General features: G+C 45.1%; 1 protein-coding gene across 1 annotated transcript in view; it reads left to right on the forward strand.

The window, feature by feature from the left end:
- WDR44 (WD repeat domain 44) overlaps positions 1-20,521 on the forward strand; it is a 142,546-nt gene that overhangs the window by 81,276 nt on the left and 40,749 nt on the right. Inside the window, exons 4-7 of the mRNA XM_068250933.1 lie at positions 3,923-4,562; positions 10,345-10,457; positions 12,166-12,267; positions 13,973-14,109. Of these exons, the coding sequence (XP_068107034.1) occupies positions 3,923-4,562; positions 10,345-10,457; positions 12,166-12,267; positions 13,973-14,109 (992 nt within the window). The remainder of the gene's footprint in view (positions 1-3,922; positions 4,563-10,344; positions 10,458-12,165; positions 12,268-13,972; positions 14,110-20,521) is intronic.

Here is a 20,521-nt window from a genome sequence, read left to right on the forward strand (position 1 = left end):
CGCCGGCAAAAGCTTCCTTATAGTTCGCTTCAGCGCTCCCAAGTAATCCGCCGCTAAACGAGAGCTGCAGAGCCCCCAAATCGCCTGGTGGGCAATCCGCCGGCATTTCCTAGAAGGGGCAGAGCTTTCAGCTTCAGCTCTGCCCCTCCTGACGGCAATCGCGGCGCATCGCCGCCTCTGCCCGCCCCTCTCACTCTTCCTTCACAGAGAGGGGAGAGGTGGTGATGCGCCGCGATTGACGTCAGGAGGGGCAGAGCTGAAGCTGAAAGCTCTTCCCCTTCCAGGAAATGCCGGCGGATTGCTCCCCCCCCCCCCGGGTGATTTGGGGGCTCTGCAGCCCTAGTTTTGCGGCGGGGACATGGCGGATTACTTGTAATAAGAGCACTGAAGCGAACTATAAGGTGAAATAGGCAAAATAGTTCGCTTCAGTGTGAATTTGATTTTGAAATAAAAATCAATGCAAGGGGGAGATGGGGGGGGGGGGGGGGGGGGGGGGTTGCTGCTGATTTACTTTTTTTTTTTTTTATATCCCTTATGCGGCCCAGCCTCATCCTGACTTTGCCTCCTGCGGCCCCCAGGTAAATAGAGTTAGAGACCCCTGGTGTACAATGACCTGCCTCTGTGTCCTTCTATTGTGCCTCCAGCCCCACGGGCCCTGCTGGTCTCCCCCCCCCCCCCCCCCCCCCTAAAAAAAAAAACCACTAGGCTAGCGACACACAGATTGTTGCTAGCCTGCTATTTACTGAGGTAAATAGCAGGCTAGCAACAATCTGTGTGTCGCTAGCCTGTCACTCATTGCCGCTCCCCCGCCTGTGTCCCTTTCCTCCCAGCCTCCGTAAGCCGATTGAAAGTAGTTTACGGAGGCGGGGAGGGAAGGGACACAGGCAGGGGAGCCGTGTAGTACAGGAGGCAGGGGAGCGGCGATGAGTGACAGGCAGAGATAAATAGACTAGCGACAATCTGCATGTTGCTAGCCTGGCACTTTTTTTTTTTAAGGGGGGACAGTAGAGCACGGGTGGGGAGGGGGGGCTGGAGGCACAATTGAAAGACACAGAGGCAGGCAGACTCGGATTCCTATCACAGGAGCCTATAGGCACAGATGTCCAGGCACCTTAGACTTCACCCTCCATACACCTACAAACCCCCACCAAACCACACTGCAAGTGCACTGGTGTCACTTCTTACTTCCCTTGCCTGTCATAGGAAGCCACAGGTGCTCTTTAGTATTAGGTAGCCAGAAGTACCATCAATATTAAATACTTAGAGGTGTCCCCAATTATTAGGTGGCTAGAGGTACTCCAGACTGAAGGGAGATCTCATCAGTGGAATGTCGAGAGCTGGGTGAGTAACCTCTCATTTACACTCTCATCGGGACTCTGCATAGGAAAGGAGGGAGAGAGGCGCTCGGGGAGGGGATTGAGCTGCCTTTCCATCATCAGGCGCCTGTAGGCACGTGCCTTACGGTAAATCCAGCCCAGGAGGCAGGTCAATGTACACAGAACATACCTCTGTGTCCTAATATGATTTGACAAACACGCCTCGCGTTCTCTTTAAAAGAAAAATGCCCCGTTCTCGGCAGTGCAGTGTAACGGATGCTTTGTAATGCAGCTTACCGCACTGCAATGCACCACCTAAGCAACGTTCTCATTGCGGCGGGTGTGTTGTGGTATAACGGGATATGGTATGGTAATGCACATCTTATTTGAATGTAGTATGGTAATGCACTGCATGCAGTACGTTACCAATAAACATGTGCGTTAACAGTGGAAGTGAAGCTTACTTTCAATTGACTGTGTGCTTTATTGTACCTAACCCAATGCGACCATAATGTGCAGCACTACTGTCCTGATCCATTGCTGTCACAGAGAAAGCAACGCAATGGCCACTGTAAACATGGCCCATCGTAAAGAGCCGTAAAGCGCGTCCACATGACGCAAGACGCTTCATGCGGGCTCACTTTACAGCTCTTTACGACGGGAATGCGGAAGAAGAGGACGCTTTGCCGGAGGACGACTGGCAGTTGGCCAAAAACGAAACTTAGCCGCGGAGGGAGACCGGAGGGCACCGAAGGATTGGCGCGGGCACGGGAAGGCTGCAGGAGGCTTGGGAAAGCCCCAGGTAAGTGAATTTTTTTTGGGGGGCCCACAGTTAAGGTTCCCTTTAAGGGGGTTGCTCCCTAGCCCCCAATCTGTATGCAGTCCTCCATCTTGTATTTTTTGATAGATTTATTTTTGCTGCTGAAATTCCTTTATTAATGAGATATTCCACATCTTAACTACTCTTATTGAAGAACTTATTTACTTTTTCTAATCCTTTGATTCATTTAAAGAGAGTCTGAAGCGAGAATAAAACTCGCTTTAGCGCTTATATTCAGCAGGGGCATGTGTGTCCCTGCTAAAATGTCGCTATCCCGCGGCTGAACTGGGGTCCCTTACCTCCCAAATCCCCTCCGTTCTTTGCGGGGATCTCTTCCTGGTGAGGCAGGGCTAATGGCCGCAGCCCTGCCTCTCAGCACGTCTGTCAGCGCGTATCTCCGCCTCTCCCCCACCCCTCTCAGTCTTCCTTCACTGAGAGGGGCGGGGGAGAGGCGGAGATCCGCCGCTGAGAGGTAGGGCTGCAGCCGTTAGCCCTGCCTCCAGCAGCAGCAAAATCTATGACCAAGTTGGTCGTAGATTTTGCGAGGGGGGATTTGGGGGGTAAGGGACCCCCGTTCAGCCGCGGGATAGCGGCGTTTTAGCAGGGGCACACATGCCCCTGCTGAATATAGGCTCTGAAGCGAGTTTTATTCTCTCTTCAGAGTCTCTTTAACTTCCCTGGCATAATCCTGAACCGAGCTCGGGTTAGCTGCCGGAGGCTCAATGCAAGTCAATGGAGGGCAGCGGGAGCTTTTACTCACCTCCCCGGGGGATCCAGACTTCGGTAGCCGTTCTTCCTGTCCTTGGAGGATCTGGATCACTCTGGTGAGATCGTAGTCATTGATCTCACCAAAGTGTTACAGTGCCACCCGGAGGACAGAGGTAAAATTGTAGCGCTGGAGCCCAGGGAGGTGAGTGAGAGCAGGGGCTGCTGCTGGCTTTCTGTCAGTATGATTATTTCCTGATTTTAGGGTCTGAAATGTTCAGAAAAGATCCTAAAATCTGGAAATAATCATACCGCCAGGGAGGTTAATTTCCCTTTGTTTTGCTACATTGAAGACTTTGCTATAGTGTATTGGCGAAAAACGTTACTAAATTCCAGATATAGCCTTACAAGTACTAGTATCTCATGATTTTTTTTTCCTTTTAAGTTGGGTTTGACTGTGCTGAAATCGGGTTGCTCTGATGTACTGCAGTAATTTCCACTTTAAAGCGGATCCGAGATGAAAAACAAACTATAACAAGTAACTTGTCTATATATCTTATCTAAAGTTTAGAAGTTTACTCAGCAAATCTAGCTGCAAACAGCTTCAACAGTTTATTTTTATTTATTCATGTGATACAATGAGGGCAGCCATGTTCTGTTTGTCACATTACACACAGGCAAGTTGATCTTTATCTCCAGCCCTCAGCCTGTGAAAACTTCACTCCCTTCTCCTACTCCCTCTGCCTCTGAAATCTCTGGCTAGTAACCTCCTTCTTCTGCCCAGACTGAGCTCCCATAAGCCCTTGCTACTAAGGCTGAGAGTGCCAAGGCTCTCTGGAGAAGCTGTGGGTGAGGCTTGTTTAGTTTATAGTATATAGTTTATAAAAAAAGTATTTGGCTTGAGGAATGCCCTATAAACTATATGAAAGGAACACAATTATGCAATGAGTAAAAGTTTTTATCTCGGATCCACTTTAACGTGAGTAATGTATAAATTGTAAAAATTTCAATTTTACTTCTGGCAGGAGATTAAGAATTGTTTATACAAAGCATATTTTATTGGTGAAATATGTCTTCCCAGATTATTGAGAGCATCATTGAGGAAAATCAAAAGTCCAGTGCCATAGATGATCACCCTGATGGAACAGAAAATGTAGTACCAATAAATAGCAACCGATCCTCTATAGATGCAGGTACAGCACCTTTACGCAACATCCCTGAACTTGTGGTTACTGAAACTACTTTTCACGATGATGCAGAAGACCTCGGCCATAAAGAACTTGATGAAGATACAGAGTCGAAACCAAGTGAAACGCCTGATGTCACACTCCCTCTCATTGAACAGTTGGTGGAAACATCTAAAATTGTGGATATTTTAGAACTTACAGAAGTTCTTCATATCACAGAAAAGGAAGAAGTCAAAGAAAAGCCACTGGAATATGAGGAAGTGAAAGAAATTAAGCACAAAGAAACTATAGACCAGTTGCCTAATGAGGTACCAGCCTCTGAAGCAGTAGAACAGTTGCCACCTGCTAAGCCTCCACGGCAGATTAATGTTGAACCTGATATCGTAGCAAGCACGAAGAAGTCTGTTCCTTCCCGTCCCCCACCTCCAGGAAATGCCCCTCCACCTAGACCGCCACCGGCTGCAAGGCCGGCTCCACCACCTCGCAAGAAGAAAAATGACGAGTATGAGAGCCCTACATCGTCTGGTCTTGAATGTAAGTATTCACATTTGTATTTCAATAAGCATTGTTCGGTAAGCAGCCTGTACAATTCATACATAATGAAAGCCAGTGTGGAGGGAAATCTGATTTGAACAGGGCTATGGCCCATGGAGACAGTCAGGAACAGTCTCTCTCTCCTTCTCCCCTGGGGCACCTGGATTTTGTGGTTTCACAAGCTGAGGAATTGGAGTTTGATAATTTTTAAAAGCTCTGTGGAGTTGGAGTTGGTGTTGGAGCAATTTTGGGTACTCGGAGTCAGTGGTTTCATAAACTCAGGAGTCGGATGATTTTTGTACCGACTCCACAGCCCTGGGTTTAAATAGATTTGGAAAGGCTTGATTATATCTTAAACTTGTAGTAATTTAGCTTGTTAATGCTGTAACCACCTAGAGATTTTCCTCTACTTCCTTTTCAAGAATCATAAAGAGATGTTAGAGGAGAATCTACCCAGAGTTATGGAATTACTAGAACAGGTACCTTATGCAGTTTAAACCGAGGCACCAAAAGAATAAAATTGGCTAAAAAGGTTAAAAAATAGAGGAGGAAGTGGTGAACTTACCTCCTCCAAATACACAAAATTGCTGTATTGTAAAATGAAGCAATTTTATTGACATAATCCACGATTCAGTGCAACGCATTTCAGGCCCCGTTCACACTGCACGCGTTTCCAGCCGCGTTTTGGAAATGCATGCAGGTGACCGACACGCACGACATCAGACAGTGCATAGAGTGCACTGTCTGATGTTCACACTGCATGCGTTCCGGACCTGTGCGGTCCGGGAACGCATGCTGGACGTATTTTTTGCCAAAACGCGTGTCTGTCTCATTCACTTTTTAGTGATGGGATCAGCCACGCAACGCATACAAACGCGGATGGCGTGCGTTCGTACGCGTTGCGTTCCGCTTGCGTGCCCGTCTGCGTTTGTAATGTGAACGCGGCCTCAAAGGTGTGACCCTGCTTCATCAGGCTATAGACGGAGCATATTATAAATGCAGGTCTAGTTCAGACCAATCGCCTCTGTGAACAGGTGCCTGCTTGGGAGATGCATCTTCAGTTCAGTGACCACCATAATGTTTTAAGTGCTGCCAACCCACTGTCCTGGTAACCAGTTGTGAAAGGGACAGGGAGTAAAGATAAACCTTTACCAGCGGAGGCACATACTTTAAAAAAAAACTGGTATAGGCTATAATTCTTCTTTAAAGAGACTCCGAAGTGAGTCAAAATCCACATTTTTAACTTCTATTTATGTTAAGCACTATAGCTAGTGCTAAAACTGAGCAATTTAGCACTCGCTATAGTGCTTAACATAAATAAAAGTTAAATTCAGATGCTATTTGAAATAGGTGTGCATCGGGGTATTACCTGGTTTAGGTTTCTATACTTGCAGATCTTTAATACAAATATTGCTTTCATTGCCATGGCCTTACTAATAGTCATTGATCAGAGTATGCAGAAGTTGAAACTTTCCTTTGTACACAAGTCAAGAAAGAGCTTCTGTGTGTTGGATACCTGATCAATTTTACCTTGACTCTGTGGTTAATAAGATTACTAAGTTGTTTTTTTTTTTTGTTTGTTTTTTTCCTACCTATATATTTAAATCTTAAAGTGGACCTGAACTTTTGCACAGGATGCGAGGAACTTTTTGTTTTTAGAGAGAAGCGCCTGTCTAATTCTCTCTCATCTTCAATTGTAATTTGATCTCTCAGCTGTGTCACCACAGAAATTTGGCAGTCCTCAGGTGAAACCTTTTTTTCAGGAAGTAGACTGTATATAGATTTATTGCAGGAGTTCTGTAAGATGTAACAAAGAACAGTTTTTCTTTAAAGGGTATTATACTTTCACTTACTATTTAGAACAGAGAGGAAGTTCTACGTTCAGGTCTAGTTTTAATCGATACTCCCTGGAAAATTCAATCACTGTGACAGAATCTGCTGGAGATTGATGTCCCAACATTGCTGCCTGATAAGTGTATGGGCATACACAAATGCTCAATCCCAGCTAAAGCAATTTCCTACCTTTATTTGGTCAGCAGGCGCCAGTCAGCCAATCAGTTATACTGTTATACACCCTTTGCCTGCCATACCAAATATATTAGGAATTGCATAAATTAGGTAGCATTCAGGTTGGATGCTTCGGTTTGATGTAATGGTAGATCACGTCGCTAGCAGGGACACCCCGTGCAGGCAGATCTCCCACAACGGTCCCCTCCCTAACCACTCACCTGTCACCCACATACTGGAAGCTGCAGAAAAGAAATTTTAAAATCACAAACACTGGTTCAAGTGTATGAGCATGTTTAAGCTTTCCCTAAGTATAAAATTGTGCTATTGTTGGTGCACTTCCACCCTTTAGAATGTAAAGTACCCAGTTCTGAATAGCAGGTTCAGCCACAGTCTATAATGGTCATTTTCTTACCATCCATCTGTTCCATCTACCACCCAGTAGTACATGACATTATAGAAAAGCTGTCCCTTGAGACGGCTTACTGTGCTGCGCTATCTAATGCTGTGGGGTCCCATTCCTATATAGGAGAGAACACCGTGTTATAAGATGCCAGCTTACTTGGGGAATTTTAACAACACTTTATGGTTAAGTGTTGCAAAGAAGCTCACCTATATTCAAGATGCTAGCAAAGTGAGGTATTGCTAGGTTATGCTGCACTATTATATACGGTGACCATACGTCCCGCTTTACCCGGGACGCGTCCCGCCTTCGGGGGGCGCTGTCCCAGGCTGCATGAGCTCCCGGGAAACGTCCCGCTTTTAGCAGCGGGACGTCCCGGCCTCAGGACTCTGGCCACCGTACAGTGAACTTGCCGCAGCGTCTACTAGACTCTGCGCTAGTTCATTCCCCGCAGCCCCGCTCCAGCCTGCATTGTCCTCCTCCGGCAGGCACAGGCAGAGCAGGGCTACGGGAAGATGGCGTCCGGAGGCGGAGCCCTGTATTGGAGACTATTTGTCTCCAGTACAGGGCTCCGCCTCCGGACGCCATCTTGCCGTAGCCCTGCTCTGCCTGTGAGAGGCTGAGCGGGAGATTGAAGATCGTCCAGGCCAGGGGAAGCTGCACACACCAGAGGCACCAGAGGCCGGCTGCGTGAGGGGACGTCTTCTGCCAGGTGAGTAAATGCTTTTTCTTGCAGGTGAAGTGTTTGCCCGCAGTGCGTTTATCTTGTACTGACATGTTTGCCTGCAGTGCGTTTATCTTGTACTGACATGTTTGCCCGCAGTGCGTTTATCTTGTACTGACATGTTTGCCCCCATTGCGTTTATCTTGTACTGACATGTTTGCCCGCAGTGCGTTTATCTTGTACTGACATGTTTGCCCGGGGTGCATTTATCTTGTACTGACATGTTTGCCCGCAGTGCGTTTATCTTGTACTGACATGTTTGCCCCCATTGCGTTTATCTTGTACTGACATGTTTGCCCCCATTGCGTTTATCTTGTACTGACATGTTTGCCCGCAGTGCGTTTATCTTGTACTGACATGTTTGCCCGCAGTGCGTTTATCTTGTACTGACATGTTTGCCCGCAGTGCGTTTATCTTGTACTGACATGTTTGCCCCCATTGCGTTTATCTTGTACAGACATGTTTGCCCCCATTGCGTTTATCTTGTACAGACATGTTTGCCCCCATTGCGTTTATCTTGTACTGACATGTTTGCCCGCAGTGCGTTTATTTTGTACTGACATGTTTGCCCGCAGTGCGTTTATCTTGTACTGACATGTTTGCCCGCAGTGCGTTTATTTTGTACTGACATGTTTGCCCGCAGTGCGTTTATCTTGTACTGACATGTTTGCCCGCAGTGCGTTTATCTTGTACTGACATGTTTGCCCGCAGTGCGTTTATCTTGTACTGACATGTTTGCCCCCATTGCGTTTATCTTGTACTGACATGTTTGCCCGCAGTGCGTTTATCTTGTACTGACATGTTTGCCCGGGGTGCATTTATCTTGTACTGACATGTTTGCCCGCAGTGCGTTTATCTTGTACTGACATGTTTGCCCCCATTGCGTTTATCTTGTACTGACATGTTTGCCCCCATTGCGTTTATCTTGTACAGACATGTTTGCCCCCATTGCGTTTATCTTGTACAGACATGTTTGCCCCCATTGCGTTTATCTTGTACTGACATGTTTGCCCGCAGTGCGTTTATTTTGTACTGACATGTTTGCCCGCAGTGCGTTTATCTTGTACTGACATGTTTGCCCGCAGTGCGTTTATCTTGTACTGACATGTTTGCCCGCAGTGCGTTTATTTTGTACTGACATGTTTGCCCGCAGTGCGTTTATCTTGTACTGACATGATTGCCCGGGGTGCATTTATCTTGTACTGACATGTTTGCCCGGGGTGCATTTATCTTGTACTGACATGTTTGCCCGCAGTGCGTTTATCTTGTACTGACATGTTTGCCCGCAGTGCGTTTATTTTGTACTGACATGTTTGCCCGCAGTGCGTTTATCTTGTACTGACATGATTGCCCGGGGTGCATTTATCTTGTACTGACATGTTTGCCCGCGGTGCGTTTATCTTGTACTGACATGTATGCCCGCAGTGCATTTATCTTGTACTGACATGTTTGCCCGCAGTGCATTTATCTTGTACTGACATGTTTGCCCGGGGTGCATTTATCTTGTACTGACATGTTTGCCCGCAGTGCGTTTATCTTGTACTGACATGTTTGCCCGGGGTGCATTTATCTTGTACTGACATGTTTGCCCGCGGTGCGTTTATCTTGTACTGACATGTTTGCCCGCGGTGCGTTTATCTTGTACTGACATGTATGCCCCCATTGCGTTTATCTTGTACTGACATGTTTGCCCGCAGTGCATTTATCTTGTACTGACATGTTTGCCCGCAGTGCGTTTATCTTGTACTGACGTACGCCCGCAGTGCGTTTATCTTGTACTGACATGTCTGCCCCCATTGCGTTTATTTTGTGCTGAAATGTTGCCCATTGCGTTTATTTTGTGGTGTCTGGGGTAACTGTTGCTGCATTTATTATTTAATGGTCATAGTTGGCTGTGTTTGCTGCTTTGGGGTTATGGCATACTATTAAATAGCATCACACAGTTTCTGCACACCTATGATGTGAATCCACGTTTGACCACATCACGGCGTTAACACTGCTTTCTTATGCCTCGCTGTTGCATCATTACGTTAGCTCCGCCCATAGAATGTCATGGCCACGCCCATTTTTCGTGCGCGCTGCAGACACCACATTTTTCCGCACCCCCTATTTTTTGCCGCAGCCGCCCGCTCCCCCCCCCCCCCCAAAAAAAAAATCCCCCCGTCCCAGGTTGAGCCTACAAAAATCTGGTCACTCTAAGCTAAGTGAGGAAATGCGTCCAAAGGTATTTTGGTTTTGCATTGTAAATGGTTGTGCTTATGTGCACATAAAACAGTAATTTCAGTGTTTTTAGCAGAAACTGGTAGATAGGAGTGTCAAAATTCGCTGCTAATCAGTTAATTTGTTCAGGTTTTGAAAACCACTGTGCAGTCAATTACTTCTGCAGTTACTTGGGAGTTATGGACAGTATCCAGTATCATGGTAACAGTACTCTATGGCATTGTTGCCAAGGTTGCAAAGTGAAGCAGCTTAATCTTACTGCTAGTTTTGGAAATTCTTTGCTGGTTGCAAATTGGAATGGTAAGATAATTGTAAACTTATCTTCATATTATTATTGCACATTATTGCAATTTTATAACAAAAGTGGCATTTCCCATTTAATTATGTCACTGTTGTCACAGTTGTCTAACACGATGTTTGCTTTGCAGTTCTTCCTGTTGAGCTCCTTTCTCCAAATCTTGCAGCAGAGGGAAACCGGGATTCCCAGCCTTCCTTGGATCTTGCTAGTGCAACCAGCGGAGATAAAGTAGTGACTGCTCAGGTCAGTATATGTCACGTGAGCCAAAAATCAAGATTTGTGACATGAGCGCATAATGTCAATCTCCAGCCCTCGGGCCAAATCTGGCCCTCAAAGCCATGAAATTTGGCCTTTAAGTGGTTTCCCCACTTTACATTATATTTGCCCCACTCTAGACCACCAGGAAAGCTATATTGAGGGTGAAGCCCTAGAACACTTGAGAAGCCATATGGGGAGGTAGGGGAAAGCACTAAACACTAGGGACTTGTTTAGAGGAGGGTGGGGGCCTTTAGACACCGGGGAACTGTATAGGGGTTGGAGGCGGGCTATTGGACACCAGGGAACGTTATAAGGGAGAAAGGTGGCCAATAGACCTTGAGGTGTGCCAGCAACTAGGTCCCAGTGCACAATTTCATCCAACTTTGTATTTGAGTTTCACACCCATGTATTAGCGGAATGCAGTGCACTTAATTTGAGATAGTGTATATAGAGAGCAAATTTTAAATGGACATTGGCTCAATTTAGATGAAGACAGAGCATATACACAATGCCTCTAATAAAAGAGTAATTGCAAATTCCATGTATCCTTTGATATGAGAGTAAGCCTTAGGCCCATTTCAAGGGCCTTTCTACTCTGTATTCCTGTCACGTTAGTTGTCCTTAAAATAAAGAAAAATACTTTCTCTCCATTTTTCCGTTACTTCAAAAGTGAAGAATTATTTGGAGTAATTTTTCTTTAATGTTCCGTTGATATTTTCTGTTTTGGCCTTTACGAATAAGGTGAAAATTTACTGAACTGGAGATAAATTATACATTTCTGGAAATATGGAGATTAGGGATGATCCATGAGATGCAAATTGTTCTGAAATTATGCACATTTTTATGCAAATATATGCAGCTTGAAAAAGGACCAATCAATTTAAACCTAGGTTTAAATTGATTGGACCATTTTCAAACTGCATATGTTTGTATATACATTTGCATCAACTCTGAACGATTTGCATATCTGTGATCATCCCTAATGGAGATATAGCTGATAACACAAAATCTTTTCAGCTCACCACCAAGTATGGAGATATGAAAAAGGGTGACAAATTTTTTTGCAATACTTCATAATAGACCGTGCATGGATGTGTGGCTTTCTCAACCCTGCACAGATTTAATTTAGTTTTTTTTATCAGTCTAGTAGAAGATGTTAACCCTTAATATTTCATGTGAGTTTAGCAATGGAGCACTAAATGGAACTAACTGTAAACATTTAATTGCTAATTCATAGCTAGCAGAAACTGCAAATGAATGTAGCAGTAGGGTATTGTACAGTGTTGGCCATCAGTAAAAGCAAGAAGTTTTAAATCAGGATGATACCATTTATTGGCTAACTAAAAATAATATGAATAAGCAAGTTTTCGGCCTTGCAGCCTTCGTCGGGCTTACATCCTGTTTGTTTGCAGGCTGATGGTACAGACAGCTATATACATGCAACATCCCTTTTGATGTTGCATGTATATAGCTGTCTGTACCATCAGCCTGCAAACAAACAGGATGTAAGCCCGACGAAGGCAGCAAGGCCGAAAGCTTTCTTATTCTTTTTAGTTAGCCAATAAATGGTATCATCCTGATTTAAAACTTCTTGCAAATGAATGTGTCATTCACCTATTCAGAGGGTGAGGAATATTACTGCAACCTTTAGTTGTGCAACAGCCTAAAGATCCACCTGTGATTCTGCTTTCAGGAGAATGGAAAGACAGCGGATGGTCAACTTTCCAATTCCCCCACAGAGGTTACTGGTCCACAGAGGCCTCGCTCTAACTCAGGAAGAGAACTCACAGATGAGGTAAATGTTACCCAAGTAAGCAAACATTAGTAGGAACTGTGCTAGTTTGTTAGAGATAGTTATCAGGCCTGTGGACTCCGCAACCCTGGATGTTACCTGTCCCACTGGTTTCAGGTGTAAAATACAATTTAAGGCTCAGTTAACAGAGTTTGTAGCTAATGTACATGCTGATGGGTTTATTTAAAACTTAATAAGAAGTGTTATTTGTACTTAAAAGAGGAACTGTAGTGACATATAGTAGAATGCAGTAAATTATTCATTATATCCACTTTTACAGTAATTTTCATGGATTTAGCGACCAAAACACTTCCAATAGCTATATATTACTGTAGCTTGAGTGTAGCCCAGCCCTCCCAGTGATGTTTAGCCTATGGCGGTTAGCTATGCAGCACTCTCTTCCCAGAGCATTCTGGGAGACCAGGCATTACTTTCACTGGCTTTGGAATTCTCAAAAGCAAACATTCTGCAGAGCTGTGCTTGACAAGACTAAAGATGCCACCCCCAGTAATACATTTCAGAAACTACATTTTACAATGGACAAACACTGACTGTGTAAAGAATTTATTAATCAGTATTGTAAAAAAAATGATTTTATTCATCATATTACTTTCAGTAAAGGATTGCTTAGTGTGAAACTGGACCTGACTAAAGGGGACCATAAGCCAATAGCAGTTTTTACTATAGCAAACATTCAAGTGATATTTGATAATTTTATCAACTAAACAATGGTCTTTTTAGGCAGATGGCTAGTGGACTATGTTATATGTGATTTCTGCTGGTGTCAGAGTCGCTCAAGTCTACTGAACTAGAAGCAAATGTGTGTTCAGTTTAGTTGTCTAGTAATAGGGAGAGAGGTACTGTATTTATTAGTTCAGTCACACTTGACTGGCTGCAATAAACGTACACAGACTCGCATCACCACCCCGCACTGCACATCTTTTAGCAAATAGCCTCACCTCACTGACTTGATAAAGCTTTTAAGAACTTTAGTACAGTGCAGGATGCCTTTTTTGCCGCAGTAGACATGCAGATCTGGGATGCCGAGAGATCTCGCCAAAGTACCCAAGGACAGATGAATCGAGGACCTCCGCCACCGAACAATTGTTCCCCTATCCATCTGTCAACATTGTGCAACACAAAAAAAGAAAGACTGGGCAATGATTGTTTAAATAATCGTTCACATTTTTGAGTTTGATCTAATTGTGAGATAAAAACCCAGTAATTGAACATTAGTGCTTAAAGTTGAGTAGCTCTCTTTAGGCTTCTTTCACAGTGGGACGTTCAAGTCGCACGTTATGAAAATTTTGTAACGCAGACTGACGCACAGCAATACAAAGTCTGCGCGACAGTCACAGTGCACACGTTGCGTTGTGTGTAATGTGTAGCAATATTTAGAAAGTGCTGCATGCTGTGCGTTTAGCAATACATTTGCTGCGTTATGTGTTTCACATGCTCAGTAATGTGTTTTTTTTTTTTTTTTATGTAACGCCAAGCGCCGTTTTCGTTCCATCAGTATGCGGCGAAAACGGCGCACCAAGAGACACGTAACGCAGTGCAAAATAATGTCCAATTTCATAACCTACACGCGTTGCGTTAGGGGCACGTTGTGCGACTTTAACGTCGCATCAAACGCAACGTCCCACTGTGAAAGAGCCCTAAGAGCCAATTACAGTACTTGGATCATTTATCATGGCTTGTTTTTCAGGAGATCTTGGCCAGCGTAATGATTAAGAACCTGGACACTGGAGAGGAAATCCCTCTGAGTTTGGCAGAGGAAAAACTTCCAACTGGCATTAATCCATTGACACTTCATATCATGAGAAGAACCAAGGAGTATGTCAGGTGAGCTTCAGACTGTAGGAATACTCTTCTTCCAGGCTCTTTTATTGCTTTTTCTAGTGCCATCTGCTTTAAGTAGAAATGTGTTTGAATAGTGCTCAACTGAAGAGTTTTCAGATCATCTAAGAAGGCAGAACCAAAGCATTACATTGTTTCTTGATGTGTTTTAGCACATTAAGAAGTGCACATCACTTTCAAAACATCTAAAAAGTCTAAACTTAGATATTAGTTCTTCTAAATGAGGGGTGACCATCCTTTTTAGGCCAAGGGCCATATCACCATTCTTGAGTGCAAAGGGGCCAAACTAGCGAAATTAAACACCATCTTTGCTGATTGCCGCTAGGTACACTATGCCTGTGACATTTTGCCAAAAGATTTCCACGGGAAATAACTCCTATACCACATGCAGTTAGCACAGTTACCACTGCTAATCAGTACCTGTTACTGCTGCTGGCCCCTGTATGTGGCACCGCAGCTATGGCCTGCATGGTATTAACTGTAGAGCGCTTTGAGGGCCACCAGAAATGGCTCGACAGGCCACATTTGGCTCCCTGGCTGGACTTTGGACATGACTGCTCTGAATGGTATTATGAATTTAGGACAGTCCACCAATCCACAGTTCACCATTTCCTGATTTTGAGTTTATGTAATGGTGAGATGAGATGACTGGCAGTCTAGAAGAAGCTTATTACCATGTTACAGGAGCATTATTGGCTATTAGAAGGCTTCTCTTCAGCCTGAAAGAACTGCACAGCTTCCTGGAATATGGCTTGCTTACAAAACCACAAAGAAACTCTATAAGCATGATGACTTATCCAATACTAAAAGCATGTGGTCAGCCTTGTCTTCATAATGGCTACATTTTTTACAGCCAGTATAGTCCGTACAGCTCCAATTGTAATATGAGCTATGCCACAAACTTGCATATAATGAAGTTAATGGAGATGTACAATGCAATTACCTTTTTTGACATATATGAGGCTACATAATCTACTGTGAAATAGATTAGGGTCACCTCCCCTTTAAGAAATTTCCAGTTTGTCAGAATGAACATTTACACTATGGGTATTCAACAAATTCTGAGACATCAAGGCTTCTTGTAGCTCTGACAGAAGAGGTGGTGGGAGCATAAGCAAGAGTGTCTGACCAGAATTTCTGGTTAGTACCATTACAGTAAGGTTAGGTAACTTTCTCATGTTCCCTTCTGATCTGTGGCTTTAGAATGCATAAATGATCTCGGGAATGTACTTGCAAAACAGTGATGTAGTCATGTAGCATTGGAGGATGCGGAGTCAAAACTGCCACATAGAGATCTCCTCATTTGAGTATCAAGTGCCATATGAAGCTGGTCACTAATCCTGCCTACTAAACATGGCCATACACTATTCAGTTATCACTTGATTTTGTTTTCGATCAAGATAACGATTGGTTGTTCTATGACTGACTAAAAACATTGTCTTTTGAAGCTGTGTGGCCTTTCCCACCTGCTTGCGGCACCCTGCCCCCAGCTCAGTAATTAGGCCCTTGTTGCCGAAAGGGGGTGGCCCCGGCAAGCAGTTGGGGGTGGCCACACAGCTGTGCCACCACAACAGCTTTGTCATTAATGAATTACGGGACGGTGGTTAAGTAATGAACCCTACCAGCCACCGATCCTTGCAGCGATAATAAAGAACCTTACATTGCAGGCTCTCTGTTTTACACTGGAAGTGCTCTTTAATATTGATCATAACTGATATCGATCACAAATGTTACAATTCACTTTACTATGGATTAGACACCTTGTTTAATTGAATGCCTAGCTGGAAAAAAATGTATATTTGAATACTGTCTTAAAATGATCTGTACATATTACATCAACTTGTTTGAATGTTCCCTTTATCCAACCCACGTATCTTTAACTTCAACCAGTGCTCCATCTCGCCTGTCATCCCAAAACTGATGATGGTTTTTTTAGTAAACATTTCAAGTAAACTTGTGTTTAAAGTAAACACAAGGTTAAAATAAACTGATGAGATAAACAATTGTATCTATCCTCTCCTTCCTAAAAAGGACTTTTTAAGATATGTCACAGGTTTTTTTTTGTTTTGTTTTTTTAGTTCTGAAATCTACTTTTTAAGTTTTTAGGTTTTCATGGTTTCTGTTCAATGACACGTGCATTAAAGTATTCCAGAACTACAATCTATGAACCCTTTTTATCTCTTTTCCTGCTCTCAGAAGGCATTTTCTGCCAGGAAAGTGTTTTTATGGCTGCAGTTCCTTATCAGTGAGGGTTATGCAATAGTCTGATCCGGCCCAACCTAGACAGAAATTGTCACTTGCATACCTGATGTTTAACTCTTTCAAAAAGACTAAGGAAAAAAGGAACACCGCATAGTCATGTTTGGCACTGTATATACACGTCTATCTCATCATGTCACATGTCGCCTTGTGTATCCTTTATGGCTTGTGAAATATCATCTGGAATTTCACGCAGTCCTCCAGAGGTGGCTGCATGTTATTTCTCATACCTTGCAGAATACCTCAGGTACACTGATACCCAAGGTGCTCTATTATGCAAATATATTTGTACTTGCAGTACCTCCCACAGTTTAGTATTAGCCAATGAAATTGCCTGTTACTCTGTGCATCAGTATGGACATGAACTTGTAGACAGCGCAATTCCGTTTTAGTCTAAAAAAGGTTTACAAACGTTATGAGTGGTGCACAAGTTGTTTTTGTAATTTAATGTTGCTGTATTAAAATGTAATTTTCCCTTTAAGTTTCCAGCCAGCTGTTCATGTCTTAAAGGGCCTGGATGCTCAAACAGCATTTTGTGTTTTTTGTTAAATACAAGCTACCAGGGCTGTGGAGTCTGTACAAAAATCATCCGACTCACTCCTCAGTTTACAAAAACCTCCAACTCCAGGTACCCAAAATAGTTCCGACTCCTTAGTCGAATACTTACCAGGCCTGTGGATTTGGCACAAAAATCATCCGACTCAGACTCCCGACTCCTCTGTTTGATACTTCCGACTCCAGTTACTCAAAATTGCTCCGTCTCCTCGACTCCGACTCCACAGCCCTGCAAGCTACCCAGTAAACAGCCCAAAATTCCCTCTTCCTGCATGTGTAAGTAGCTGCAGCATGCAGTGAAACTCCGGGGAAGCATCAGCTGGTTTAATCAGAAAACGAAGGCCCTGGGGCCACTATGAGCAGTTTTCCAATTTTGGAAACTGCTAGTGATTTCGTAATCGGAAAAGGTCCTGTGAGCACTCTCATTTTTGGGAGAAAAGCTGATCTGTCTGTGGTGCTGTCTGCAGACACAAGGGCCTCAGTTCACGAAGGGAATTTGGTGAAATCATTTTGGTCGGTAAAATGACGCATTCGGTATTTTACACTTTTTTCCTAATTTACTAAAGATTTTCCGTTTGAGGTAATAGTTCAATAATTTACCAAACAAACATCGTGCAGTTCACTAATTCTTGCTCGGCAAGTCTCATTTATCAGCTGTGGAGCAGGTCAGTGCTGAGACATGAAGGGTCCAGTGCATCCCCAACGTCCCTTTAGATGTGCTTCAGGCACCAGGGGGACCTCTTCTGTATGTCAGAATACAGATTTTTCACATCTAAAGGGACGCAGAAAAGCCTCATAAAATGTCACCTTCCCATGCTCTGTAGGATGTGTCGGTAAAATGAGCTGTTTTCAGCAATACCAAATGCAGTAATGCTTAGTGAATTGAGGCCCAGGTATCAAACTTGAAATCCTATTTGAATAGTTTGTTGTAATGTATACAGTAGTTGTGTAGTGAGGGGACTGCTTGTTCAGGGGCCTTGCTTTATGCTGCAAGGTACTCTACGCGTAGGGGGCTGCAGGTCTCCACATGTCATGTCTGGTGTCTGCAAAGCAGGCTTCAGCTCAGAGCAGCTTCCCAGTTCACACTATCCCTTGTAAGGATGGGCCTGTGGTAGTGCTGGTTTCATTGCCTTTCCATTTCAGATCACGTGTGCTTCTTAAATTATCAGTTTAAGTTATGCAAGAACACATCTGTGCACTTCAAAAGAATTGACCACCCTAAATTCTTCCCACATGTTCAGACTTGTTTAAGGAGGATTGAGCAGAACGTTATCTACAAAAGTGAGCTGATTTGGAGGCAGAAGTATATAAAGTATCCAAGACAACGTGATGAGTCAAAACCTCTTCCTCAGATATTCCTCAGCATTGGTTCACATGAGTAATGGCAGGCACTTGGGGATGTCGTTTATTGCTGTGATTGACAGATGCCCACATCGAGATGAATGGGAGCGTTCATATCCATGCGTTTATGGACATGTGCAAACATCGTGGTTGATCGAAATTTCTCAGAAATTCAAGAATTCTCCTGTGGTAATTGGTTTTGGTGGTCCTGTGCCCCTCCATGGGGCTTAAAAAACAGTGCAATGAAAACAGTGCAATGATGGAACGACAGGAACCGATGCCAAACGCTTTTCTGCTTTGGTACAGAAAAGCGTTAAGCATTGGCTGAGCCCACCGCCCACAAAAGCCCATGTGAACCAGCAGGCACGTGCACAGGGGGGTGCTCTGGGTGCCCAGGCACCCCCCCTTTTTAAAATCTGCAAAAAAAAAGGCCCCTCTCGCCGCGGAAAATAAGCTCCGACCGTGATAAGCCCCGCCCACCCGCGGGAAGCTCCACCCCTGCCTGGGACACTTTCAAGTGAAGAGGCCCAGACAGGAATCCTTGTGTGGCACACTGACCTCTCCCTCCACCTAGGACCCATACTGACCTCTACCTCCCCCAGCACCCACAGTGACATCTCCCTTCACCTAGTACCCACAGTGACCTCTCTCTTATCCAGCACCCACAGTGACCTCTCCCTCCACCTAGCACCCACAGTGACCTCTCCCTCCCCCAGCACCCACAGTGACCTCTCCCTCCCCAACTCTAGCAGTGATCCTGCCTACCCCAGCACCCACACTGACCTATCCCTCCCCCAGCACCCACAGTTACCTCTTATCTCTTATCCAGCACCCACAGTGACCTCTCCCTCCACCTAGCACCCACAGTGACCTCTCCCTCCCCCAGCACCCACAGTGACCTCTCCCTCCCCAACTCTAGCAGTGATCCTGCCTACCCCAGCACCCACACTGACCTATCCCTCCCCCAGCACCCACAGTTACTTTTCCCTCCCCCAGTGGCTACCCTCCTGTCCCCTGCAGCACCCACAGGGACCTCCCATCCCAAAAGCAGCACCTACAGTGACCTCTCCCATTGCCAGCGCCAACAGTGGCCTCTCCCAACATCCAGCATCCACTCCCTCCTCCAGTAACCACACTGACTTCTCCCAGCACCCACAGTGACCTCCCCTTCCTCCAGCACCCACACTGACCCCTACCTCCCTTAGCAGCAACTATGCCATTCATAGCAGCACCCATAGTGACCTCCCACCCCCTGCACCCACAATGACCTCTACCTCCCGGGACCCACAGTGATCTCCCCCAAGGGACCCACAGTGTCCTCCCTTTCCTCTAGCACTCATACTGACCTCTACCTTCCACAGCACCCACAGTTACTTCTCCCTCCAGCACCCACAGTGACCTACCCTTCCCCCATCAACCACACTTACCTCTACCTCCCCTAGCAGCAACTATGCCATTCATAGCAGTACCCACAGTGATCTCCCACCCCCTGCACCTACAGCAATCCCACCAATATTCAGCATCCACATTACACTCAACCAGTTACTCCCACTATAGCAAGCACCCAGTACTTGCACCAAGCACCCTGCACCCAATACTCACATCCGGCCTCAATATGGCACTTAGTACTTGCATCAAACACCCAATAGTACACCCAATACCTGCACCCCTTCACCCTATAGCTGGCACCCAGTACTCACACCTACATGGCACAGTACTTGCACCCAGCCCCAACATGGCACTCACTGCTCACATCTGCACACCACCTTCACATGGCACCCATTGTCTGCACTCACATAATTAGTACTAGCACCCAAAGTACCTGCACTCAGAACCCTCATGACACATAATACCCACCCATAGCTAGCACCCAGTGCAGGCATGGCACCAAGTATTTGCACCTATGTGATACCCAGTACCTGCACCCAACACCCACATGTTTCCTCTGCAGTAGTTCCAGTTGCACTAAGCCTCCACTTGGTGCCTAGCACCCACACCAAGCATTCACATATGACATCCAGGACTTGCACCCAGAACTCACAAGGGACTGAGTACGTGCAATCAACACCTACATGATGGTTGATACACACCCATACAGCCAGAATCCACATGACACCCTGTGCCAGCACCCAGAACCCACATTGCACCCAGCATCTGCCTTTAGCACCCACATGACAACAAATACCCCACTAGCCAGCACCCTTCACCCATATGTCACCATGTACTCACTCCCAGTACCCAC

This window comes from Hyperolius riggenbachi, chromosome 8 (assembly GCF_040937935.1).
Source record: "Hyperolius riggenbachi isolate aHypRig1 chromosome 8, aHypRig1.pri, whole genome shotgun sequence".
Taxonomy (NCBI): Eukaryota; Metazoa; Chordata; class Amphibia; order Anura; family Hyperoliidae; genus Hyperolius; species Hyperolius riggenbachi.